The sequence below is a fragment of the Centruroides sculpturatus genome, unplaced genomic scaffold (genome assembly GCF_000671375.1).
Source record: "Centruroides sculpturatus isolate CEXI.00-Female unplaced genomic scaffold, Cexi_2.0 scaffold605, whole genome shotgun sequence".
Lineage (NCBI taxonomy): Eukaryota > Metazoa > Arthropoda > Arachnida > Scorpiones > Buthidae > Centruroides > Centruroides sculpturatus.
This window is the reverse complement of record NW_019384828.1, coordinates 337,568-365,405: the sequence shown is the minus strand read 5'-3', so window position 1 is coordinate 365,405 and position 27,838 is coordinate 337,568. Positions and strand designations below refer to the sequence as shown.

At 34.3% G+C, this 27,838-nt stretch overlaps 1 protein-coding gene across 1 annotated transcript; it reads left to right on the top strand.

Annotated features, from left to right (window-relative positions):
- The first annotated feature begins 1,018 nt into the window (after positions 1 to 1,018).
- LOC111630054 (UHRF1-binding protein 1-like) lies at positions 1,019 to 27,258 on the top strand. The gene is made up of 12 exons (XM_023374063.1): positions 1,019 to 1,225; positions 20,507 to 20,669; positions 20,754 to 20,792; positions 20,866 to 20,948; positions 21,036 to 21,144; positions 22,467 to 22,707; positions 22,770 to 22,936; positions 23,013 to 23,184; positions 24,657 to 24,749; positions 24,824 to 25,017; positions 25,083 to 25,392; positions 27,059 to 27,258. The coding sequence occupies exons 1-12, from the start codon at positions 1,182 to 1,184 to the stop codon at positions 27,202 to 27,204; spliced, it is 1,761 nt and encodes a 586-aa protein (XP_023229831.1). The 5' UTR covers positions 1,019 to 1,181; the 3' UTR covers positions 27,205 to 27,258.
- Positions 27,259 to 27,838: the final 580 nt, after the last annotated feature.

The following is a 27,838-nucleotide window of genomic DNA, read 5'->3' as shown; positions in this document are numbered from 1 at the left end:
CAAATACGTGTGCCTGGCTGTGAATGGCTCACATATTTGTAAAATCTAAGTTACTCGTACAACATGGAATACATATAAAACGGAAAAATCAACAGTGTTATAGGGGGTCGACTGTATTATCTACTCAAGCATTTGCAGAAAAAATAAAACTATTGAAACAGTCCTACACGCACTAAACTTATGTACGGTAATTATCGGTGTTGTTGCATTTGTCACTAAATAAATTTTAACTGATGTATCGAGCTGAGCATTTGCTTGTGATGGTCTTATTAATTAATAAGCAGAAATAAAGTAGAAACAAACTGGGTGAAGTGGAAAATTTCTCAATTTGCCCCTTTCCACTCTGCTCCATGTACTAAAATGCCATATGATTAGAAAATGAGCATATGCTAAGTTAAGGTACCAAAAATTCAAGCTATTAATACGTGGCTAATCGGAAAATAGAATTAAATGAAGCCGTTGTGGTCTAGATTAAACAGGGCTTTTTATTCCCCATGGGACAAAAAAGTTTAAGTCTTCCCTTTCAGCACGTTGCAATTGGTGCCAAATTTAAGCCTTCGCTTTCAGCACGTTGCAATTGGTGCCAAATTTAAGCCTTCGCTTTCAGCACGTTGCAATTGGTGCCAAATTTAAGCCTTCGCTTTCAGCACGTTGCAATGAGTGCCAAATCGAACTGTTCATACCTAGTTGTTTGCGGTTTATGCTAACTCTCACATTTGGCAGTTTATAAACTATGTTAAATTAACATCTTGCGTCTAACATAGAGACACGTTGGGAAACACCAGAGAAGCGTAACGCTACTATTGCTAACTATCCAAGTGCGCACGTCATCGAACGTAAAGGCGAGGCCGACCAGCGCATCAACTATATCGAAGCAGGAAAAAAAAATGACATAAATAAAAACGTTACCACGCCACTGACCATGCGAATCGAAAGAAAAACGGATCCGTACACGAAAGCGACTTGCACCATTAAAAGAAAAAGAAAAAAAAAAAAAATTAAAAATTAAATTCTGCCATCTTTCACCGTTAGGAGGTGCGCGATCGGTGACGTCGCTACCGATCGAGTAGTCCAGGAGAGATTGGAAATGGAATTTACGGAAGGTTTACTATTTATTGCAGGTTTAACGAGATAAATATAATATTATTAGTGGAAATTTTACATTAATTTCATCTCCGAAGATGGTTTCGCTAATCAAAAATCAGATACTCAAACATCTATCCAAGTGAGTATATTGCCTAATGTTTTCTAAATACGTGCAATAATGGGCATTGAAGATTTCCACTCCCTTATGATTTGTCCCCCCCCTGCGCGTGTCTGGTCTGTAATGTGAAATGCCCCCTACGCTTCTTCCTATTGGCTCCTTCCGGCTGTCCGCCCCGGTTCGTTCTTCGGACAGGACCGGCCGAAGAACGGGATGCCCCGGAGTGACCGTGCCGCTCTCTGTCTCTTTGGGTGTCGAGGAGCCGGCGTCCCGGTGTTCGTTACCGCAATCCCGGCACGTGGTGTCGGCGCATGCCGTCCGATTCGGTTCCCTGCCAGAGCCGAAGAACGAGTGTTGGGAACGTTTCGAATCTTTCAAATTTGCTCTATTTTATGTAGTGCGTAGTTCGGTCGAGTGGACGTGCCGTAAGATGCGACGCCGGCGAGGATTCGGGTTTGAACTCGATCGAAATCTCTAACGTATCGCAGGTATTGCAGTTCGAGACGTTGTTTCCCGTCTGTCGTTCGACCCGTTGTCTACGAGACACCGTAAATATATTGCAAACGTGCCGACGTCGTGCGTTAATTAATCGGCCGGTTTTGCATTTTATCTCCGACGTACTGAGTTTGCATTGATGACGTTTCGAGTTTGAAGCCGAAATTGCCGGCTAAGCATTTACGGCGTATACGATATAGTATAACTTTCTAATTTTATAAATGCCTATACTTGATCTATAAATGAATCATTGATTGGAATTATATTATTGGTTTAATTCTAAGAAGATAAATACCGAATTTTCTTTTTCATTTGGAAAATATACTATGTAAATTGTAGATAAATATTTTGCGAATGCTGGATTATTGTGTCATTGTAATATAAGTGTCTACGTGCACCTTACATTACTCGTTTTCCTAATCAAATACATTAAATTTTCCGCATTCTTCAAGAAAATGTTTAAGCTGTTAAATAAGTAGATGATAAATTAATTTTTCTGTAATTTGCTGTCATGTTTGTGCAGGAAGTTCTAAGTAACCATTAATATTCTAGGAATTTTACAGGTGTTAAACGAAATGAGTATTTATTTTTACTAACGAATTTAATCCCGAAAAGATGCTAATTGCAGTGATAAATTAAATAAATCTTGCATCAGTTCATTATTAAAATACCAAATGATTGGTAAAATCGCTTAGACTTTTATAAAATCATTAATTTGGATAAAGGTTTCGACCATCCAGATTTTCGCTCGGATTTAATAAAATCTGCGTCGGTAAGACGCTAAAGTATAAAGATAAACGGAAATTATAAAATTGGAGATTAGATTTGACTAATATTTACTTTTTTTCTATAAAAAGAATAAATGAAAAAAGAGAGAAGGTCATACAGAAATATAATTTTAAAATGTATTGCAATTAGAAGAACCTACTTGTTAGATATGGATTATTGTAATTAGATATTGGTCGGATAGCTTGCGAGTGGGAAGTTGTTTTTAAATTACTCTATACATATTTATAAAAACTAGTTCTTTTTTTTATAAGCTGTCGTCGGATCGTAAAAACTCATTTTTTAAAAATATACGGCATTAAAATTAGACGACCTATTTCCGAACGATTACTTTGTTGTTTTTTTCCGATACCGAGAAAAAGTGGATTGAAACAATATCGATTTTGAATTCTTGAACAATATCGTATGCAAATATTTGTTAATGAAGTCTTATAATTTAGTTTGCGTTTGTTTCTTCGGTCTTACCTCGATAACGGTTCTTCCGTAATAAATTATTGTCGTCTAGGCTGCAGATAACACACGGAAATCAATAATAATATTTTAATTACCGTATTGTTGCTTTTACGTAGTAGAAATGAGATGTTTGGATAATATGTTTTAATTTAAATGATTTATTTTCCGTACATTGTATTGTTGCCTCTACGTTGTAATGCCATTTGACGTATCGGTATATCACTTGTATACATATATTGAAATATTGGTTATTAAATTCTGGTACGATCTGTTTTTTTGGGTTGCCGCAAGTACGATCTTTATTCCCAAACTGTAATCTTAAATACTCTTTTTTTTTATTTTTTACAAGCGTTAGCTAGATCTAACGCACGTAAAATAATCTTATGAAAACCAAACTGGTTTAAGGTCGACTTTATCGTCAAATTTATTTTGGAATATTTGGAGTAAGACATTTACCTTGGCAAGAATGAAATTTTTTCTTTATTATGAAGCAGTTCGTTTGTATATACATTTTCTTTGACTTGAGGATGAGGAATAATTAATAAATAAAACTAATGCCTCGTGTAGGTTACCTGTCCACAATTTTCTTCCTTTGTAGACAATGGAAAGAATGCGGTAATTGATTCTTTAATTGTGGGCCGTACAATGCGACTGTTGTCTTCGAATTGTTTTATTCTGGTCTCTTTTGTCTTTGTAACTTATTATTTTCCTGTTTTTTAATACTTAAACCTTGATTTAGTCAAATAATTTATATCTGTCTCCCAGTTTCGTACTGAAATTTTAACTGAATAAAATTTCTTTCCTGGTTGTGATGCATTGTTCATGCTGTATTAAATTCAGACTTTATTTCTGTAAATCAAATAAGTTTACTATCCAGATAACATTTAAAGTATCATTTAGAATTAGAATGCAGTTCGGGAAAACGAATCGTGTGGGTGATGAACTATCAAGAGTCAAATGTAGGTCAATGATAGCGCATAATGTCTGACTAGTTAATTTATTCAAAATACAATATGTAAGTCTACTAGAAATAATTTTGATTGCGGCTTAGACATTTGATGCCGGGAGCGATTAACTTTCCGACAAATTTGTCAAAGTCTTCCGGATTATGGTTTTCTTATTGCAGGGATTTCCGTGCATCCGAGATTAGGACGGATGGCTTGGCATTTATGTGGTCGTCCAGGTCGTGTTTCTAAATGTCTGGGATTCCAAAACTGCCGTCAATAAGGCAGAAGTATGATTATGTGCTTTAAGTGTTGGTATAGTTTGAATCTTGTTCAGTTGTGCATGCCACTGTTCTACTGTTAGGTTGTTAAGTGTAGATTTGGTGTGCTTATTATACCTGAAAGAAGCCGCTTCAAAGTACGGTAATTCACATTGACACAATAGTGTGATGCGCTTATAAGCCAAAACAAGTTGGCACACACAAAAGCATGCACTTACATGCAAAGTATGCTTTTATAAGCAAAGCAGTAGATGTATTTTAAAAATGCAAAAACAAGTGATTTTCATATGTAAAAGCATGCTCTTTTCTTGTAGGAATGTGTTGTGCATACAGGTATACATATGAACACACTGTTCGGCATCCAAGATTTGCTTGTAACTTTTATAACAAACTGTTTATTGAATTTAGATAAAAAGCTTACACTTACACTTTTCTACAGAATTGTTGATTAGTCTGCAATTTATCATTTATACTTTTCTTCATTTTAATTAAATTTCTCCTTGTTTTCTGTTAAAAATTGGCCACAAGTCACCAAACTTGTTTGAACTTCTAATAAGTGAATTTGATTTACTTCTATCAACTTGCCATGTTCAGCATATCATTAGTTTGCCCGTTGCAGTTTCTCAATGTGTGCTCCTCGCATCACGGGGCACACGTTCTGCCGATACTCAAATTTTTTCAATGCTTGCTATGGCATATCCGATATCACTCGTTCCACAGCAGCTGCAATTTACAGCTTTTGCAGATTACTTGCATAGCTTGATGACAGGTGATTTTGACTTCGCAGAGTGCTGAATGCTCAACAAGAAAGTCACCTTTTTTGTTCATGGCATTTCCTTGATGCAGTAGATAGAAAGATGTTTGAATGCAGACGATAGATGAAACTCTGATTACTCTATCAATTAGTGTATGTTGTATACTTCTGATAATAATTAATGCAATTATATTAATTTAAAATGGTAAAATTAATTTGGAAAATGCAAGTTAACCACTGATTGTTCAGAACTGCTTTAAATCTAGATGGAATTACAAGAGAGCCACTGTTAGACTTGTTTACCAGCCGTAGATGACATTTCACATAGCTTATGTGTTCATTTGGGTTGTCTACATTACGGTTATTGGTTGTGATGTATCTGTATTCTGTATTATATTTAGCTTAATTTGCTTACTTTTAATCCTAGTTATAACTTCTAAAACATGAAAACAGTAGTATTAAATATAAGTCCCAGTTCACGTTTAATACACACACATACAATTCTTTTATTTACATAATACTTAAGTATTACATTTCTGGCACCGCATAGCACAGCCAGTTAACAAAGAAGTATATTACATAATTAAGATTGATAATCAGTTTTATAAGTTTAAACACTTTATATATTTGTAAAGTATAAATCTATACGAAGCCCAACTTTGTATAAAGTCTTGGGCATGATAAAAAAAAATGATATAATTGACAATAGAAGTTAACTGCCAAAAACAATCAAACACATGTCCATATCACTCAGCTTATTAGCCTACATAGTTCCGGCAGTTAATTTCGGCAGTTAAGTAAGTTCGTCACAAGTTCAGTTGCACTATCACACACTTCTGTAATATATTCTTATTGATGTTAACACGTATTCCGAAGTTTGGAAAGATGTCAGGAAGCATTTCCCGACCAAAATAGAAGGCTGAAGGTTTAAAATATGAAGTATGTTGTGCAGTTTTTAGTATTCTTTGTGAAATTTTATCACAATCCAAGATCTGGAAGGATTATCTGGAAACATTTCACTAACAGCATCCGGAGACTATTCCTCTGTGCAAGTCGTCCGTGCCTGTTTCCTTCAGTAGGATTTGAACAAAGTCTATATGCTTGCAAAATGAGACAATTAGCAGATAAGGTCCAGTCGATACACACCCATAATCAGGTGCAAAGGTCACGAAGAAGTGATGCAGATCCCCAGCCATTAAAGTGAGTTCCAAATGCAAACCAAATTCAAGGTCCACATTAAAGCCCTGGAACCAAAACCAACAGCAAGATGCCAAAAGAGTTGGAATGAACTATGATAAATACAGGCACAATGAAATTTATCATTAGTATGAATTTAGCAATGTTTATATAATATATAAAGAATAGTTAAAATAAACCTAATTTCGGATGTCTCATTAATCAATAAGTTATTTAGGTAAACTTAATTATTTAATAATAGATAGATAGGAGCATAATAAGAATTGAATAAGAACGTGTAAAATATTCGACAGCATTAACAATTAGTTAAGGAATGTTCGATTAAATGGTTTCATGACACTTTCACAGTATAAATGGTAATAATGCCCTGATGGTAGAAAGTTTGCCGTAACGTTTGGTTAAGTTGTTAAAGTAAAAGAATTTCTCTTTTGTGTTAATAAGATTAGGTAAATCACATGGCCAAGATATACCTTGTTGATGTAGTATAGTTTGAATTTCATTTTGTTCCCTTTCAAGTATCGGACAATCGAAAATATAATATTCATTTCCATCTTCAATCTGACATACAGGGCATAGATTTGTATTAAGTCCAGAAAACCTGGCAAAGTAACTGGCGAATTTCCCATGATTTGTGAGAAATTGAGTTATCCAGTGATTCGGTTTAATCCATTTAAGTTTATATATTTCTTCAATATGCGGAAAGAATCTAGGTGCTGGATCCTTCACGCTCATTCCATCTGTTTTGCCATTCCTCCATAAGCTGCAGCCATAAAATTCTTTTCATAACTTTTATGCTTATTTTATTATATGAGACAGGGAGACTGTCGTTAGTAGCGGTGGTTTCTGCTAAGAAGTCAGCCCGTTAGTTTCCGACTGTGCCTCGGTGGGCCATAGTCCACTGTAAAGTGTAGATATTATTAGATGTATGGACCAGATGTTTGATTTTGGTGGATATAGGATGAAGTTTATTACTTTCAAGCATAGCCAAAGATGAGGCACTATCACTAATTATTATTAGATAACAGTTATTATAGGTATCATTAGACCAAGTGACAGCCATTAAAATAGCAAACATTTCTGCCTGAAATATAGTTGATAATACTCCCAGTCTGAACATTTGACTATAGATTTCCTGATTATGTGCATATGCTACAAAGGCACATCCAACATAATTATTTGTTTTGGAACCATCAGTATACAGTAGATCCCTCTATAAAACCGTTTCCTATAGTTATGATTCCTATAAAAATTGTGGCAGTATCCGTAAACAACGGTAAAAATAACTCCTATAATACGTAAAACGTCATCGGGCAGCCGAACTACTTTCCCGCCGTCCGTAGCGNCCCGAAGCTGAGAGGCGAGAATTGGATGGGTCCTCGGATCTCTGCTTCTCGGTCTCGGTGCGATGGACTTTTTGGGCCTAGGTGTCGGGTGACTTTCCCTATGCAGTTTTCCATAATTTAAACAAAACGTCAATGGCCGAAACCTAAATTGACTAATCGTCTACATTCGGCAGTCGAATAACATCGACGATGCAATTTACGAATTCCAAACATAATTTCTATCTTTCCAACCTCGATATACTTTGATGTAATTTCTGATTTTTGTAAACAATATGTTCTATTCATAACTTTTCACGAGTCATTTATTTAGAGAATAAATGAAGTTATTGTAAGAGAAGTGAGGCAGAAAATTTTTGATATTTTTTTCATTTTTTAAATTATAAAATTTATAATTAAACACATGAAAACAAACATAGATTAACTGTTCGTATTATGCCAGGCATTTTGAAAGAAATTAACACGCGAGACACTTTGCGCAACAGTTCTTAATGTTAATGGATTTTTCATTGATTCTTAACCTGGTAGCCAAGTGATCAATAACAAAAGTGTGCTTCTGGATATCTAGGTTATTTCGAGGTCCGTAATATTTCTGGGTACGGCTGGCGTTTCTACACGAACGATTTTATTAGTTTAATTCAAATATAATAAATGTTATAATTATAATTTAAAGTAAAATTATTTTTTACTCTTTTGTTAAGTTAAAGGTTTTTATTTTTATATATTTTTTAGAATTTTTTAAATTGAAATTTTAAATGACCTCGTTTCTTACGCAATTGGGTTATTGTGTTATTTTAATATCCGACTGTTTTTGTGATTATAAAAAGCAAAATTGTTAATTTGGGGAAGGGATCGTTGCTAATTTTTATTGCCGTATCGTTTTTTGCAATATACGTGCCATTATTTTTAATTTCCCGGTTATAATGTACAGCCGAGGGAAGGTGTGGCGATCGGTAAAAAAACTGACTCCCCCCCTCGGTATGGACTTGTAACCTTGAAATATTGAGAAATACGAAAAGGTCGGGAGCTTTATCTATATGTTTGGATGTTAGTCTGTGTCTGCATGTGCGTATATATGTGGGTGACATGTAGGGCTGGCCAGTGGGCGGTGCGAATGGTGCGACAGCACGAGGTTCGCGATCCTGCATGATCTAACTCTTGCGAAATTTAAAAATTGATAATTTCTTTATTTACTAAGTTAACTAACTTTCGCTAATATATTTAACGGATGGTATGTTTACCATTAAAATATTATTTTGTTGTTCAAAACTACTATTTCTTTTTATTAAAAGGTCTAGCACGATAACCTGGCACCGGGCCCCGCTATTTCTTGGGCCGGCCCTGGTGACATGACTTTGTTCACCCACGTTGAAGCTTAATAACTCCTATGCCTTTTGTCTAAAATTTTGCAGTGATGTTTGTGTATTAGGGGCATCGACGTCGTTAAATTTTGATGGTTAAAGGTCGAGCGGGTGGGGCGATAGAGGGGACTTGTCGTAACTTGAGTGGAGTCAGACTCGACGAAAATTTTATTTGTTAGCATACGCAATTTTTACGAAACTCGTCTCTATCCTCGAAATTAAGCCTTTGCCATTTTATAATTATTAATGATATAGAAAGTTTTTTTTAATAAAGTATCATAATGGAGGTGTTATGTGCAATTTTAACTTCTTTGACGGAAGGTAATGCAACTCATTTTCTTTCATCCTTCTCTTCATTTAACCTTCTTTTCACAATTCGATGCACTTTCTGATTTTTTTTAGTGTTCTCATTATCTTCACTTTAAGATATTTGCTTTTTCTTTTTTGTATAAAGTATTTTTTGTTACGTTAATCTAATTAATGTCGTCTTCTTTTTTAAAAAATTAATTCCCTCTTCTAGAGTTAGAATGCAGAAAAACTTTCTCAACATATCTTTTTTCTGTAATTTAATTATCGCAAAGTAAAACATTAGAAAAACAAATAATTTAATTAAGGAAGTTTTTTCTGTACTGCAGATTAGATAAGAGAAAACATCACTAATCTGTACTAATTTTAATTCAATTTTAGTATATTTAATGTAGATAAAATTCTATAATGTTTACGTAAACAGAATTAATTTGTAAAACTTTTATATACGAGCATAAAGCCCTTCTACGATGGACTTCGGAGCCTCTTAGAGATGATAAGGGATAATATGAGTTTCATTTTTCTTCAAAAGCCATAGTGATTTTATTTAACACTAAATTTCGGGACCCCTCTGTGGGCCTAGTCTTGATAGCTTTGCTGACACTACTTTATCTACTTAGCTTACTGAATAAGTAAATTAGTTTATATTAACGTAATGATGCACCACTTTATTTAATGGCTGATAAATTTATTTACTAACATATGTTGGATTATTTTGTAAATTTATAATAGACTTAATGCATGCAGGATGAACATACGTAAGAAGTTTTGATTTGTTAGAGCATTTTTGTCACTTAAGTCGACCGAATTCATGAGGGTTAAATAAGTGTTTCTCAAAGTAATTGGTTCACAAATCATTTAAACGAACTCGCAGACAGACTGCGGGTCACCTATACGTCTATTTACTTATCCTGCAAATACAGGATGTCCGAAAAGTTATTGTGTAGTGGAATAAGTTTTAAGTGAAATTTTATGTACAATATTGCAGTTTCTCCTGCGGCGAATGCCGGAAATGTCCCAGAGGCCCAAAAATCCGAGGAATCGAGGCCCAGAGACCCGGCAGGTCAGATTCTATGGGCGAGTATGTAGTTGGCAAAGAAGTTTTCAAAAACTGTAGTCCAGAAACCAAAACATCTGCACACGAGTGGAGACATCGTCTACTGCAGAGTGGGAAATACGAGATGTATGACTTATGGGGCTTGTACGCAGTGCCATACATATAATTTTAATGTTACAAATTTTTCACTGCATGGTAAATCATGTAAAAATGTTTTAATCTCTATCATTTTGTCTTTAGAAGCTATTACAGAATGCCTAACTGGCTAGCAAACAAGTCAACTTCAGAGAAATAAGTAAATCCATGGGTAAATAAATAAATATGTTGGACAGAAATGGCTCAGAACACGAGAAAGTTTCATTAATTTATTTCAAATTAATGGAACTGTCTCGTACTCCGAGCCATTTTTATCCAATGTGTTGCTTGAAAGGTGATATTTTTACTTTAATTCTAAATTAAATAACTCAATCATTAAGCTAGAGATAGAATCATCATTTGATGATTTAATTTATTTTAGGCTAACAAGCACGTCATGCATTCTAAATTGTTACTGCGTTTAATAGCGTGCATGTGCGCGTAACAAATCGACATCTCCAGCTTATTAAATGACAGAAATAGCTAAGATATGCCCAGCTTTAATTGATCTAATCGAGCAACTTAATGATTAAAGTAATTTAATTAATTAATGAACTAGTCATTAAGTAATTTAATTAATTCAATTACACTGGCATTTTTGGCATTCGTATAAAATGCCATTAAATTCTTAAAACATATATTCATTTGCAACTAATTGGATATAAATTCCATTTATAGTAGTTTTAAATTAGATGGCAGACGATGATTTTTTTACACACGCTAGTGGCCATGGAAATTGTTTCACTTGTCAAATTCTATAAAAATGCTTATGTTTTAAATTAAACTATCGTTTTGCTGTGGATCTAAAGAAACTGTAAATAATTTAATGTCTTTTTCAAATTAAATTTAAACATTATAACTCTAGAGAAATGTGAGACTACAGGGGACCGAGAGTGTTACTCGTAATTGTTTTGGTCCATCGGGTCGTTAAGACTTCCTAACTTCGTCAAAGGATTGCGTTTTTATAAAGTGTCTTCTGGATCACGTGATCATTCTGACGTCAGGGCCTGACACCAGCTAGGGAAAGATTTCGCACTCTAACTTGCGATATTACGATCTATATTTAAAACGGAAGGCTGTTATTTGAGTGGGGAGAGTTGCAGGTAAATTCGATCGTAGCGGGGTGAATGTCCGTACTTGAGAAAGGGATAAAACAGGTAAACAAATAACAAAGGATTTAATGAGTAAAATAAAACAAGGAGATACATAAATCAAGATACACAATATAACCTATCATAAATCGAGTCTATCTAGAATACACCTCTAAGTGAGAGAGAGTTTACAATTGGTTAAAATAATAATACCTCTCTCGATCAAACTTGGAGAATGCAAGATGAATGCTGGAGAGTCAGAGTGGGACTATCTTCTTCTTCTTATTATTATGAACTGCCTGTAAATAACGGCACCATGGTATTATGGAGGACTGCCTCTCTACGGCAGCATTTTATTCTTGTGGACTGCAGTGACTCATTTTCGTGGACTGCCTCAAACTTGTGAGTTTTCCCCTTTTTATTGTAAGTTTTCACCAATCAGATTTTAGAATTCTGATCATCTGACAGGACATACATCTGACAAAGGGGACAGATGTTCGTCAGATATGAGCGATGACAACTTTCTGAGGGAAGTTCTACTTCCCTTTCCCACGTAATATGACGACTTTTGGTCTATTTTATAGCTAAAATATTACATTGGAAATTATTTATCAAGTAGGAAAATCTAGGAATGTGATAAATAAGTGAATAAATTTTCGAATAAATGGCTCTCTACTCTCACAATCTCACAAAATTGTTTCTTTGAGGATGTTCATTCATCTCCTTCATGGTTTACCTTTTACATGTCACAATAAAAATTTTTCCGCTCTTTCTATTGGAAGCATGGAGTTTGTCAAGTGTACAATTTTCTACAATAATCAACCGTAATTAATATATTCTAGAATTTATTTAACAAATGAATAAATATTTTCATATCAAGAATAATACATAACAAGCTAACAAATGCCGTAACACGGTGCAATTGTAAAATCCCTCTTCAGCGGGTAGGAAAACGGGAAGAGCTTCCGGGTGTGATGTAACGACGTTGCAGGTGGACCACGTGTCAAAAGAATTAAAATTACGATGTAGCCATGCGGCCGAGAAACTTTACGATTGGACAGCAGTTAATGCTTTTACGAATAATTTTAAAATTGTTTGTATTATTATGTTAATAGATTAAATTGTTCTCCATAAATATATGCAGTTGTGTTAATTAACTTCTACATAGTAAACTACACTAAAGTATTTGTTAGTATTTTCATTTCCCATTATTTGACCCGTGTATATTTTTATTAATTAATTCACAATTTAATGCATAAACCATAAGAAAAGGAACAATTTGATTGTATAGTTTATTATTTCATTGTGGAATATCCTATTAAAACAAATTAATTTAATAAATAAATATTTATTATTTATTAATAATTAAATAAACAAATATATTTATTTATTTATTTAGTATTTATTTATTTATTAAATTTATGTAAATAATAAATTTTACATTATGTCTCGTGACAAATAGCATTGGCAATATCCAGGGATCATTATAACAATAGCGCAGCTGGGACAAAGAAAATAACAATAAAGTTATTTGGAAATTTTTTGCGGTTATTATCATTTTAAAACGATAACATTAAATAAATATTACAGATTTTTGTATGCATTAAACTTAGTATTTCAATATTCTCTAATTGTTTTAATTAAGTTTCACGTGTAATCTCTTTACTACGAGTACGAGTAAGGATGTCCCGATTCTACAAAAGTATCGATATTGGTGTCACAAGTAGTTTTAAATTATTGATACTGGTATCAGTATTAGTCGTAAAGTATCGATACCGGCCAGTATCGGCACCAGGTATTGAAACTGGAAATCTTGCCGACTGTCGCCATTCAGTCTTTCACGTCACCTTCCGGTTGTTTTTACTGCTGAGAAGGTACTGTAGACGTTACAATGAAGGCCGAGTGGGCCCCAGAGTAGCGATTAACATTTTGTTCCTTACTCCAAGGAATTGAATCCCGGCTATCTGATTCAGAAGTCGGTGCGTCGGTCAATACTTTAGGTTACACTCGTAACATGTCTTACATACACAAAAGAAGACCCAGATCTACATCCTGCATTTAGTGGACCCTTTGATACTACTATATATGGGATAGGATAAAAAAAACATTGGTGAAGAGGTAAAACAGTGTCTTTACATCAAAAGTTCTTTATTGTGTTCAAATTTTACAAATGTCAGTGCAAACAAAAATATACAAATTGTAATCCATTTTAAACATCCCCGACGATCCAAGTTAATTAACAAACAAAAGTACTGCGTAATGTTTAACTAAATATTTATTTTTAAATAGTAATCAGATCTCTAATCATATAGATTCTTGAAATGAAATTTAACATAGTACATTTACTAATTTTTGGTCATTAAGATTTTTATATAAGTTTAATTTAACTGAAAATAGTGTAAAATTCCATTTCGGTTTCTGATTTGGCTGCAAAATTTGGTTTCGGTCGTCTCTTATCTGTGTATGAAAAATGTAACAATACCAAAGTAAAGTATTGATATCTGTATCGGACCGAAAGTATCGGGTACAAAGTACTCGGTATCAAAGGAAAGTATCGATATGGTATTGGTATCGGCAGTATCGGGACACCTCTAACTGTGAGAATGAAACAAAATATCCTATGCTTGTTTTTTTCTATTTATGAAGACATTATTTTATGAAATTCTTAACTATTAAAATGAAAATGTTTATCCCAAGTCATTTTATTTGTAAGAGTGATGACGGCACGAGGTCGGTTCGTGAATGTTGTCTACATTTTGCCGTCTTGGTCACATTTGCTCTGCCGACGACACTGACAAAAACCTATACTTTTAGTGTTTGTGTGTAAAGTATGCTAATTGTTATTGTTGCATTTTTGTTTCCATCATTCGTCATTTGAAAGTTAGTCGAGATCCGACATTTGTTGTCATCATAATGGTGTTGGCCAATTGACGTGAACTTCCAGTGATTCTCTCTGAACGAGATAGAGGAATTGCTAATCATTTTGACATTTTCCTTAAGGTCGGTAATAAATTTGGCCGTCGACGTCGAAGAATTAATATTTTAGTCTGCATATCCACTTTTAAAACAGAGCACAGAAAGCTTTGTTGTAACACAAAAACGAATGAACTGTGTGAACTCTTTGATGACAAATGAATACAATGAAAGACACACTGTTGTTATTGTTTAGCATCTGCGGTCATTGGTGTCGGCAGTGTGAATGTAGCCTTGTAGTTTGCAAGATGCATGTGCTGCCTGGTAAAGCAGCTTTAATACCGGATAAGTAAATCAATGACATAGATTGTTTCATTTGTAATAGACTATTTCACCAGTTTGCTTATCTAACTGTTTTAATGCCACTTTGCTAGGTAATGTATCCGTTGATGATCTCAATTCTGTGGAATTTTTAGCTCATTTTACTCACATTTAACCTTAATTACGGATTCTAAAAACAAATGCGAATACAAGGTGCATAGTAAAGTTTTTATATACTACCCTAACTGATGAACAGCTGCGGTTATGAATTTGATATATAGTTATAGTAGAGTGAATGCATGCCAAGAGATGGACCACCTGTGGTGCCGCTGGCAGTAAAAGGAAAGGAAGTCGGTTATGGAGTTTAGAGCTTGACCAATTTAGTATGAAAAGATACTCCATATACATGAATNTGATCGAGCAGATAAAACTGCCAAATTCTGATGGTTGTGGGTTCGTGCCTTGCTGCCAGGCACGAACCCACAACCATGTTTTCGTGTTTTCTTCACGTTCCCATAACATCTAGCCTCATTGACTTTATTTCTTGAATGAGATTATCAAGTTTTCCTAGTTCATACAGTGTTCTAATACATGAATAGAAAGAGTGAAATGGTAACATTCATGTTGAGCACAGATGATAAAATGTTCATTTTCATTTGTTTCTCATATTTAATTATAACTTGTGTACTTTTCATTTTTCTACATCCTTGTGCTGCATTCCTTACCGTGTGTCGTATGTCGTGCATCACTCACCCGTGTCTGCACATAAGGACTTTACTATGCACCCTACATAATTGGTATCAAACACACACTAGTTCATATTTAATAAAATACTTAATTCAAGTTTCAAGTAGTCTGTAGTGTTTTAGACACGAGAGACGTGTAATTTCCCTTTCCCACGTAATATGACGACTTTTGGTCTATTTTATAGCTAAAATATTACATTGGAAATTATTTATCAAGTAGGAAAATCTAGGAATGTGNGTATGTCGTGCATCACTCACCCGTGTCTGCACATAAGGACTTTACTATGCACCCTACATAATTGGTATCAAACACACACTAGTTCATATTTAATAAAATACTTAATTCAAGTTTCAAGTAGTCTGTAGTGTTTTAGACACGAGAGACGTGTAATTAGCAATTCAGGAAGCACCATCAAAGTTACGGCTTTTGACTTCAGTCAGTCTGGGAAATGTTAATTTGTCAAGACTTCAAAACCAACAATTGACTCGTATTTGAGAATGTCGGACCAAAACCGTGTGTGGAACATCCACTAAGTGGAGAGTCGGCTGTCATTTTATTACGTCCCTCGTTTGGAATGTAGTATTTGTTTCGCTTACGTTTATCACAATATAAATTATCTCTCTTATTGTGTCTTGTTTTCTGGTTGACCGTGATAGCTTTAGATAAAATGGATATTCTGCGCTATTAGTCATTGCTTCCTTCAATTAATCTGTTATATCAAGGGTCAACAGTATTTGTTACTTTATAACAACTTAGTAATATGTTAAATAAATTAAAATATAATAACTTGAATACAAAGCGATATTTTTAATTATTACTTAAAGTCAGTAATATACTTGATTTCTAAATGGTACTAACATACATTTACCTGTTTAAAATTAATAAAAATAATTTTGATTAAGTTACGTGTTTGTCATTAGAAGCAGCAAAAGATGTTAATGTTACACGCAAAAGGCATAAGCCTACATAAATGCTGCTTTTGGAAATGTTTTCTTTGGCGTTTTTGTTCGTCTTCAGTCTGTCTTGACGATAGAGGCTAGAATGTCTAATAAACATCACCCAAAAGCATTGGGTATGTTCTGGAGTGCGTCGTCTCGGTTGCAATCGATGCACCGGTAAACGATTTAATAAGCTTTTGCCATAATGTCTGGCAATCTAACGAAACGGTGTAAATGGGCTGTGCCATATCGGCATTTGCAGACGTATTTTGTCAAAATAACTTTGGGTTAATACAGATAAAGACAAAACTTAATAATGTAACCGTGGAGGCTGCCATATCGCTCGGTTGGAGCTCACCGTATCCGTGGCCGGATGAGTGCAGCATACGTCGGTCAATATCAGAATGCGCTCTAGTATATTGCAGTTCACTGAAGTACTGTCTGATGTATATTGGAATGTATCCAATGTTTATATGAATATTATTATATTCTTTTTATATAAATAGAAACTTGTATATATACGTGTATCTGTGCATACAAGTTAGCTCTAAAATTGGTGAACTATATAGTCAAATCTCCGTATTTCACCGTCATTTGATTGTCTGCAAAATCGACACAATAAGAATTACGTAAAACAAGTTTGAAATTTACAATTTGGTGATAACAACAAAAGATTTTATAATATTTTTGAAGAAGAACCATTTTTGAATATTTGTCGGCACTTTATAAGGATGTCACTATGTCAGAGGATGCTACGACGAGATTCAATTGCAGCAAGATTGTTTTAAAGAGGGTTAAAACTGGTTCCGAACGATCGCCCTCATTGTTTGCAATTACGATAGGCTTTCAATGCAACAACCGAATTACACATAATGACGTAACTGTTTCAAACTGTAATCATTCTTAAAAAATAGTTTAACCGACTTTTAAGCCAGAGTACGTGTAAGTATCTAGAACTGCGGAAAATTAAAATTCGATAACTAGAATAAAATAGCATCTGGCAGTTAATTATAATCAAATAATAAACATTTATTTGATTGTAATTAAGATTTGTCTAAACAATTTATTTACTTTAAAGTAGTAAATCATTGGTATTAATAGCAACATGTTTGTAATTAGGAAAGGATGTCGGTCAAGTGACTGACCTAGTTAATAAAATTTTTTTAAATCGTGTTAAGGTTTGGCACGATAAAACTCTAAGGAAAACCAATCCTTAATTTTACTTATTGCCAAGGAAATTATAAAAATTTTATTATTTTATACGTTTTTTTTTGTTTTATTTTTTAATATTTGCAGCCTTTGTTAATTCGATCGTTTTGCCGATAAAAATTAAAAGGCTCGATAAATAGAGCACAAAATTTTTTGCCATATATGTGCTTTAAACAATTAAAATACACATTTTTTTTTATTTTGATTTTAAATATGAGAATGTTTTTGCTAAGTGTATAAATTTTATATTATTAAATAGAAGATGGCATGCATGTGACGAGTGTTTTAACGGAAGGTTTAGGCTAACTGTATGGTATTTAACTAAATGATATTCTTGTATTTGAAAGGAAATGTATATTGCTGCAGCGTGACCTATTAAAGTGTTTTTTGTTCGGTGTCGTGGCTCTGGGCTTTCCTATAATTGTATCTATTTTGGTCAAAAATACAGTACGTTTAAAGGACAATAGGTGTCTGTCAATGATCGAGCAGATAAAACTGCCAAATTCTGATGGTTGTGGGTTCGTGCCTTGCTGCCAGGCACGAACCCACAACCATGTTTTCGTGTTTTCTTCACGTTCGTAACACCTAAATAGGTGCCGGTTTCCCATAGAAAGTCCTCCTGGGAGACATTCCCGGACGAGTTATGTTATTGTATACTGACAACAAACAATAAAGGACAGTAGTCTTGTTATGTCTTTGGTACAATATTTTGAAATGATATGAAGAAAAGAAAGAAAATAAAATTAGGATAAATCAAAATACGTTGATGTGATGATTGCTTAAAGTCGTTCTTCCTGGTTTGTTAGGCTGCGGCTAGTTTGGGGCCAAAGCACTATGGCGGCCGACATCTCCTTGGATAAATTGCGTGTGCCTATCGATCCATTTTTGTCCACGTGTGTAATAATCACAGTTGTAGGAAAACAGAGGGAAACAATCAAATATGTTCTCTGGCAAATCCCAGATATTTATTACTCTGCATTTACTAATTACATAGAATATACAAAATGTACAAAACAGATATACTAGGTTGCCAGGACCGAGACACAACCCCACTTGTGTTGACACATCGAGACAAAAAGAGGTTGACTGTACCTCGACATCATGCGTCTTGATATGATTAGTATAGACTTGACTACTTTATAGTCCGGCATCAGTTCTACTTGCTACCTAATATAAATCTCGAACATTCTGTGTGGAACGTCAAAGCATACTACGACATTTATAAGTATTTGTTGGTGCCGTATCGAGGTTTGATCATATTTAATTGAATTTTGGTATTTCTTGGGCTATGTTGTACAAGTCACTTAGTTTTTACAAATATGCGAGCTGTTCACAGCCCGGCACACGTATTTGTAAAATCTAAGTGACTCGTACAACATGGAATTCATATAAAACGGAATTATCAACAGTGTTATAGGGGAGTCGACTGTACTTCAAAGTTACCGGTTTCATTTATGTGGTGTTAAATTTGCAATTTTTAAGATAGAAATAACAAAAGTCACAAAAGACGCTGCCTTTAAAACTGCATTTTGTCATTCCATATATGTGCTAAGTTTTAAAGAAACAAATATAAAAACAAAATTAAAATGTATGCTTCCATTCGATCAAGACCATCGTCAGAAGAAGGCCCTTATTACAAGTTTCGAGAATTTTTTTAAACTTCTAAGATAATTCTGACGTGCTTGTGTTTCGAAGGGTGTCGTCGTTCGGTTACCGAACAAACTTCACGTATCGATTATTAGTACTCGGAGCTGCAACGATGACGTGACGCGACGTAACTGAATGGCGACATCATACAAAGGGAGTTGTTTTAGTACCGAATAGGAATTTCTTTGGTATGAATGGTGACAAATAAGTAGTAAGATGCCGACAAGCAATGGTTTTTTTTTTTTTTTGTCTCACTTTCGATTTTAGAAATTTCAACAGTGATCTTTAGGTCAGACTTCAATAATAAATTAATTAAACTCAACTTTAGTTTTTCATTATATACTTTTAGATCAGGTCAAAGGTCATTTCTGTTAATGAAGACTGTTTTTGTTCCTAGCCAGTGTGATTGACAGATTAAAGAAGACATTTTCATTTCTTAAATATAATGTTAAGCCTTTAAACTGTTACGTTCAAATTACAATAACTGAAGACCTAAAATATTAGATTATAAACAGGTCATAGCAGTGTTATTAATTAGCCAGTCGAGCTATGTAATTTGGTCCGAAGATAGTTGGTTTGGCTACCATCTCTTACTTAAATCAATAATTAATTTTATAATTAAACTTAAGATATTCTGGAAGAAAATAGGAGCGGTACTCGAACTTGCAGCTTCTGCCTACCAAGCAGATGTATCATCGGTTGTGTTATCCAGACATATACAGAGTTCATAGTGATAATCCTTATACACAGACATGTTTCAATGATGCACAACATATGATACACAGTAACAAATGCAGCAAAAAGACGTAAGAAAGTGAGAAATGAACACACTAAACAAATGCACCAGAAACGAATGAGAATCACAAATAAACGTGCAAGAAATATGCATTTTACCGTCTTAACGTGGCATGAACGTTAGCATTTCATGCTTTCTATTCACGTTATTTGTATATGTGGGACATCCTATCATACAGTTCTGTAATTGACTTTTTTCTTGTATTGTTTTCTTGTATGTTTTTGAGATAGGACACTAACTTCTGAATTTTGTGTAGTCTTTTAGTACATAACCACTCTTATATGGCTGTATGTCATGTTCTTAACTGGTGTATATGCTCATCAGTTACATGGGCATATGGAGACTTTACTATCCACCCCGTATATGATCCATAGGATGTACGTAAACGAGGGCTTCAATGCCAGTCCAAGGTTTACTGTAAAAGAATACTTTAATTATATTTTTATAATAGCAAGTAAGTTTCTAGAATAAAAATATTTGAAGTGATAACGATAATAATAATCCAATGTTTCGATTTCTTTTTCCTTTCAGATTTGCCAAAAATCTATCCCCAGACAGAGTAGTTTTAAGTACGTTAAAAGGCCACTGTGAGTTAATGAATTTAGAATTAGACGAATTGGTCCTAACAGACGTTCTAGAATTACCTTCGTGGCTACGAATAACTAATGCTAGGTGTAATCATGTTACGGTTAAAGTAAGATTCCTTTTTTTAAAATTCAAATTTAATTTTAAAATATTAAATTAACATTTAACCGGTCGTAATAATAATTTCTTATAGATTCATTGGACAAAATTAAAATCTGTTCCCATTCATTTGGTAAGTATTTACGGGACTTAAGATTTTATTTGTTTGCTTAAAACTGGAATTTATTGAATGGAAAAATTTACAGTCGTTGGACGAAGTCGTCGTGGACACGGAGACCTGCGAGGACTTAAGAACGCTCTCCTCTCAGTCTCTTCGTCAGTCTTACAAGTTAGTGTTTCTTGATGCCCGCGGACCGAATTTTAGACGTAGTTTAATTGCATAATAATAAATGAATGTCGAAACGTTTCGTTCCAGGTCGAGTGGGAAGTACGGCTTCTCCGAGCGGGTAATCGACGGGCTGACGGTGGTCGTAAATTCCGTTAACATTAATTTTAAATCTCCAGTATTTCAGGCATCTATTCAGGTTAGTTACATGCAGTTTTATCTATTTTCTGTTAAAACTAATTGTTCAGTTTCTTGTATGAAGTATAAAGAATGCCAGAATCTAATGAAAAGTAAGTAAGGGGTTAGTTTGAATAAATAATGAGATTATATGTAAATTATGACAGAAAAAATGATCCTAACTCAAAGATGCTGTGGAAGATTTTCCTGCTCATCTGCTAGCAGAAATTTTACTTGATTTGCATATATTGTATGTGTGTTGCATCACCTGTATATACACATGTTACATAAATCTATAGATTAAATAGAGCAGGGGTTGGCAACGTGGCGCTCGTGGTGCATTTCACGTGCACCCTCTAGAATTGTAGCCACTCAAGCACAAATATATACGCTTGTAATGTTATTAAAAAACAGAGGAATAGGAAAGAACGTTAAATGTTTCGACGACAAGGACTGTATATATTCTCGAAAGTATTTTAATTTAAAAAATATTAGATTTCTAGAATTGTCTTGTGGTATATTTAAAGTTTAAAGAGTTTTGCTTGTACAAAATATAAGTGCAGTTTAAAGTTTATGGCGTTTACCGTCCAAAACAGTAGTCGACGCAAGTATCTTATGTGTCAGTAATGGGTATTTTTGCCTATAGAATGGTGCCCCATACTTTGAATGTTCCAATGTTTGCATACTAAATTGGAGAGGAAGTTGAACGTTGCTTCTATGTTCAAACTTCACATTTTCTTTTCTTTACGTACAGGGTGCACGGTAAAATACTTATACACTGACGTGAGCAATGCATAACAATACGATATGTAAAGACATAGGAAAATGAGAAATACGTGTGTTATAAATAAACACGCAAGAAATTAATGAGAACACACTAGAAATACATATTTTATTGTCCTGGCTCAACATGCAAGTAAGCATTTTATGCTTTATATTTACACCATTCATATATGCGGGGCATCTTTTTGTATTAAATTAGTCATTGTCTACGATTCCTTAAGCGATGTTTTTCTCATCACGCATCATTTTTTGATGCGTGATGAATGTCGAAACGTTTCGTTCCAGGTCGAGTGGGAAGTACGGCTTCTCCGAGCGGGTAAGCCGTACTTCCCGCGGAGTTCTAACTCGTGAATTTCTGCCAGGGTGCCATAAGCAGGTCTCGTCTCGTAGTGCATATTTGCCTTGTTTGGTTTCTCACTCCTCAACTTTGGTCATCTGATGAGAACTAGTGTGTTTAGCAAAGGCTAACAGTTGCTTAAAGTTATACTAAACAATATAAGTATTTGAAATTTAACTTTTTAAATTCTTTTTCATTTAATATATGATTCTTTGAATTTACAGCTATCTAGAGTTATTTTAGAGAGTCGTGCACCCAATTGGAAGAAGGCCGATCTTCGTCTCTCTAGAATCAAAGATACGGAACACGGGGAGTTACTGTTTTTCAAGCAGCTCGACTGGCAGGTACTTAGGATCGAGGCTAAAGCTAGAGAGTCTTCCGGCGATGCAGAAGTGAATTTAACACCTTTGAGATTGATCACGAATCAGGGTTCCTGTAAAATTACGATAAAAAAGAAACTAAGCGGTACATATTTAATTAATCGCTCGTTAGATTTTTTGATATCCGAATTGCATAACCATTTTCAGACTGCAGCGTGATGGGTTGTCGGATTATTTTCGTACTGGACGACCTTCTTTGGGTGCTGACGGACGCACAGCTGGTGGCGGCGTTGCACTTCGCAAATTCTCTGAGTCAGCTCGTTCAACAGGCCAACGAATTATCCAAAAAAATTAAAGCAAAAAGAAAACTGGAGGTATTGTCTGGAAGTTTTACTCATTTAAATTATAAAAGGAGAGGTAAAATTTACTTAACTGTTATCTGTAATCTAGCAACAACCTGAGAAACCCGTTCACGTAAATCATCCCACGAAATCCGCTTCTAGTAGTCAGCGTGTTTCCGCACTAATTCGTTACTTTCACCAGTACGACATCATCGAAACCTCGTATCACATGTACTGCGGAAGAATCGATCTTCATTTGTGCGACGATCTCGATCCACACGGTATGTCGTTTTGTTAGCCGTAACGTTGCATGCCAAAAATTATCTGATAATTTGTTAAAGTATAAATGATTTTATTCTTGAACTGTATGACAAAGACTGTAATTTGCTGACTATAAACCACAGTGGCATACAACCTGTACTTGCTTTCAAGTTGATCTTAAAACATAATCCATGGGTTATATGCAGGAAATAATAGTAATAATTAAAATAGAAATGCGTAAGTTTATCAGCAGATAGCATGGGGGAGGTTTTATTCTTATATTTTTGGAAATTGATATATTCTTTTTTAATTCAGTCTACTACATTAAATATCAACTATTCTAAGTTTAAACACCTAAACTGAATTAATTGTTGTAATGCCTTACTTTCGTAATAAAATATTTTCATTCCTAAAATTGCGTCATTTGTAACTGCTGGAGAAACTTGTACATATATAGAATGTCCTTAAATTTAAAAATTGTTTGCATGTTTTCCATAAGTATTAAGTAGAGAACCCCTCAGTTAGGGATATCCTTACACTGCCGATACAATACCACATCGATATTTTCTTTCGATACCAAGTATTTTTGTATTCGATACTTTCAGTTCGATACCGATACCGGTATCGATACTTTTGTGGTATCAGGACATCCCTACTCTCAGTGAATTGTTAAATTCATGATTTTGCATTTCAAGTAACGTTACCATTGCCAAATTGTGTAACTCAAATTTGAGCTAGTATATAGATTTCATTTATTAGATACAATTCTTATTATTTGAGGTTTTTCAATTTTGTGCTGCACTCAGTTTTGTTCAGTATCAGAGGCTAACAAATGGTGATTTTAAATTGGGATTCAACCATATTTCCAGAAACTAAAAGGCTAGCGGATGGTCGAGTGGAAAAAAACCACCGAATTGTAGTCGGTTGCAGGTTTGTGCCTGACCAGTGGGTTGGCCACCTGGAATTTTCTGAGATTTTTCATGTGTCTAACACCTAAATAGGACCAGTTTCCCATAGAAAGTCCTTCCGGGAGTCATCTCCCTCGGCAGATCATCCAGTGTGATGTTGCCGTATTCCATCAAGCTAACCAATAAATTTTTTAAGTTGAATATGATTGAATTTTAGGATTGGAAATATTTCTATGCAGATTAAAGTCTTTATTGCTGCCCTAAACTTTAGCAATATTTGAATGTATTACTGCAATAACATAATGACTGCATGTTTATATTCTTGATGCACATCCAACAATTCTTTTTTCTCGGTAGTTTACTTAAAAAGGTAGATTTTTCTTTGTCTTGTTCGTTGTCTTAGTTTTACACCAATAGAGTGCACTCGCATAACCCTTTTATTTTCCGGAAATGCCTTCGTGTCTGTCAAATATAAACACTATTCAGAGGTCGGAAAGATGCATTTCATCAAACGAATAGCTCTAAAACTTTTTTGTGTTTTCTTGTCTGTTTCTCTTTTCAGTTTGATTATTATGTTATTTAAGGTGGCTCAAGAAAGTCTAGTTTTCAAGGTGGTGGTGCACTACAAATCACTCTAATGAAATTATCCATGGATTATTATCCATATCATCGTGCCTGTAAGTATTGCAATTTGATGCCTGACATTCAAGTTTTTTTAAACTAACATGTCTTTTTTTTTATAAACTTTCAGTCGGAAATCGAGATCACTGGTTGCGTTACAGCGAGCCTTCGTCGGGTCGGAATGCGTGGATTCAGCAGCTCATGTCGTTGTTCCACGAAAGTCTACAGGCTAAATTTCAGTCCGAAACTCAAAATTTTGTAGACAGTAATCCTAACAAACAGGGTGGCCCCAAACATACCTCGGTTCACAGAGCTCCTCCTCACGTAAGTCATTCGGTGTAGGCTTTAATCGTTCCTTTAATTGTTACAAATAAATTTTGCCCATTTAGGGTACAGATCAAAGTAACAAAGGTACGCAGAGCAAGTCGAGTAACGAAGATGCAAACAGGCGAGGAAGTTTGAGTCAATACAAGAAAGCAGCATCGCAGTGGAGTATGAAGTACTTAATGTCGTCGTGTTTTGTTTTTCGTCTGGAAGAATACTGCGTATATAAAGTTTCAACATCTACGACATCCAGAAGTTTCGCTCATCAGAAATTCCTAGCTTACGACAAAGTGTCGTTAGTACTTCCGGCAGATATGAAAAGTATTCATTTAGAAATGACTTATTATTATTTTCCTGGAGATATTACTTTACCAGGTAAATTATTTATTATATATTTCTACACCAATATATCCATTACTAAACAAGAAAATCGTTTATTGAGCTAACCATTGTAATTCAGAATTGGTAATTTCTAATAAAGCACTTAGCCCCATTCTTTTTAATTTATTTGTCAATAATCTTCCGAATTTTTTACACAGTCGTAATACTATGCGTATATATCTGTTAACATCGAGCGAATTGAATTGCCCTTTGTTTGCCGACGACATTGCAGTACTTCCTTATTCTCCTATTGGTCTTTAGCAGAAACTTAATCTTTTACAGAATTATCGTGGGACTAATAGATTATATATTAATGAGATTAAATCTAAGGTATTAATTTCTTTGAGAGGTGTTAGACTGGGAAAAGCTGATAAATTCTATTTATTCAATTTGGAGTTGGAAGTGGTATTGTTTTATAAATACTTAGCCATTTATTTTACTCCGCAGATCTTGTTTTCATTTCGATAAATTAATTACAAAATTTAAACTTAAACTTGGTAATTTAATCGAGCTGACGATTAGAATGAAACAATCTGTTAAGTCATATTTTCAACAGATTCCTTGGGTTTGGGTTTTATGTTTCCTATTTTGGGTCCACGTCTTGTTGACAAACTGCAGAAGACTTGATTGAGATTCATTAGATCAATTTTTCGTCTTAATTGTTCGATCCCTGTACCTGTACCTGTTTTGAGATCCGAATTGAGTAGACTGCCGTCAACTATAAGTTTAACTATCACTAATTTTCGTTGCTGGTTCAAGATTCTAGAGCTGCCAGAGTGATCTCAGGAGGTTGGTTTATAACAAATTAAAATTAGTCAGCACTAATTCTTCGCTTGTAATTTGGTTTTCCTCAGTGGAGCGTTTATTGTCTAATTTGGGATTTTTAACTATTTATTATACTCACTTTTCCGATAAACGAGTCAAACTTAAACAGTCTTTTGGAGATAAATATTGGACTCAAGATAGTCTTTATATAGAGCAGAAGTATATTTTGTTGGAAAATTCTTTAGCCTTTCCATGGACACTTGAAGTTATTCATTATTAAATTTAAATTATAAAATTAAATCATTGATAATACAACTGTGACTTCACAAATATAACTCTGTACCTGGTTAAAACCCCAAATACTTACGAAAGCCTTACCACTGGGCTGTCTGTGTGAAGTTTTCTGGGCTTTCTTTACATTTGTAACACCTACATAGGGGCCAGTTTCTTGTAGAAAATCCTCTTGGGAGGAACCCTCTTGTCAGATTGTGCATGTTGCATTAAGATTATTTTGATTAACTAACTTTTCTATCCCTTTATATCTTAATGCTTCAATGTGCGGTTGGTCATTTGAAATTGTGCATAAAATACTAGAATTTTTATATAATTTTACACTTGCACATTACGTAGTTAGAGATAGAGGGATCTGGTTTAATTTCTTAAGTAGTTTCTCAATTAATAACTCGGATAAACGCTGTTTCTTTAAGATAGTTTTATGTCTAAGCCTAGCAAAAGGACAGATTTAATTGAAGAAATACAGATTTTAATTTAAAAATTTAATTAATTTGGTGTCGTATTTTGTAACATCTTAAAGAAAAAATACCTTATTTTATATAATTTTCAGTTTAACCGATTTAAAAAGTTTGCTGCTAACCTAAAATTTTATTTTTGTTAGTTCCTACGCCAAATATTTTTGCACATTTGGGACCGTTGCAGCTGACGTACGATGAGACTACGTTATTATGGTTGAATACATTTCTGTTGAATTTGGCGAAATGCATTGTAAGTAATGTCTCCTTATTTTTATTCAATAATATTTAAATTTGACCTTTTGAAATTCATTGATAAATTACCTAACTTCACTGCCTGTAACCGGTGTTCTCCAATACGAAGGACTTTGCAAACGTTTTCGAACCTAATCTGGTTCTTCTTCAGGCGCTACGGAATATCTATATCTCGTTCCAATGATTCCCTGGTTAAGTACATACCAATCACATACAACCCGGCACTTAAGGCCATATACAACCAGATAGCCAAGAAAAAGAATGTCCGCTTGGCATTTAGGAGATGCACCACAATATTCGATTGGCTTAGAAATGGAAAAGACTCTCCAGACAGCAACAGACTTCCGGGCGTATACTCTGTGCCCATCACAGATCATAGAGAGAACAGGGAAGTAATTTACATCGGGTCCACTAAATGCAACTTACCATATTAGCCCGAATATAACGCGACCCCAAATTTAACGCAACTCCAAAATTTTCATAAAGATATTTAGAAAAAAATAATACTCATAAAAGAATTCAAAGAAAGTAAAATTCAATCAGATAAGCATTTATTTATGTAATTACAGTAGAGCGTCGTTTATCCGAATCAATTGGGGACTGGGGTGGTTCGGATAACTTATTTTTCGGATAACGAATCATGTACGAAAAAATATATTAATTTATCCCAT

What these genes read in the sequence shown, in the direction of transcription:
- LOC111630054 (XM_023374063.1), top strand. Translation starts at nt 1,182, where the DNA reads ATGGTTTCGCTAATCAAAAATCAGATACTCAAACATCTATCCAA. An exon ending in GTAATCATGTTACGGTTAAA is followed by an intron (nt 20,670 to 20,753) that starts GTAAGATTCCTT and finishes AATTTCTTATAG; the next exon opens with ATTCATTGGACAAAATTAAA. An exon ending in TCTCTTCGTCAGTCTTACAA is followed by an intron (nt 20,949 to 21,035) that starts GTTAGTGTTTCT and finishes GTTTCGTTCCAG; the next exon opens with GTCGAGTGGGAAGTACGGCT.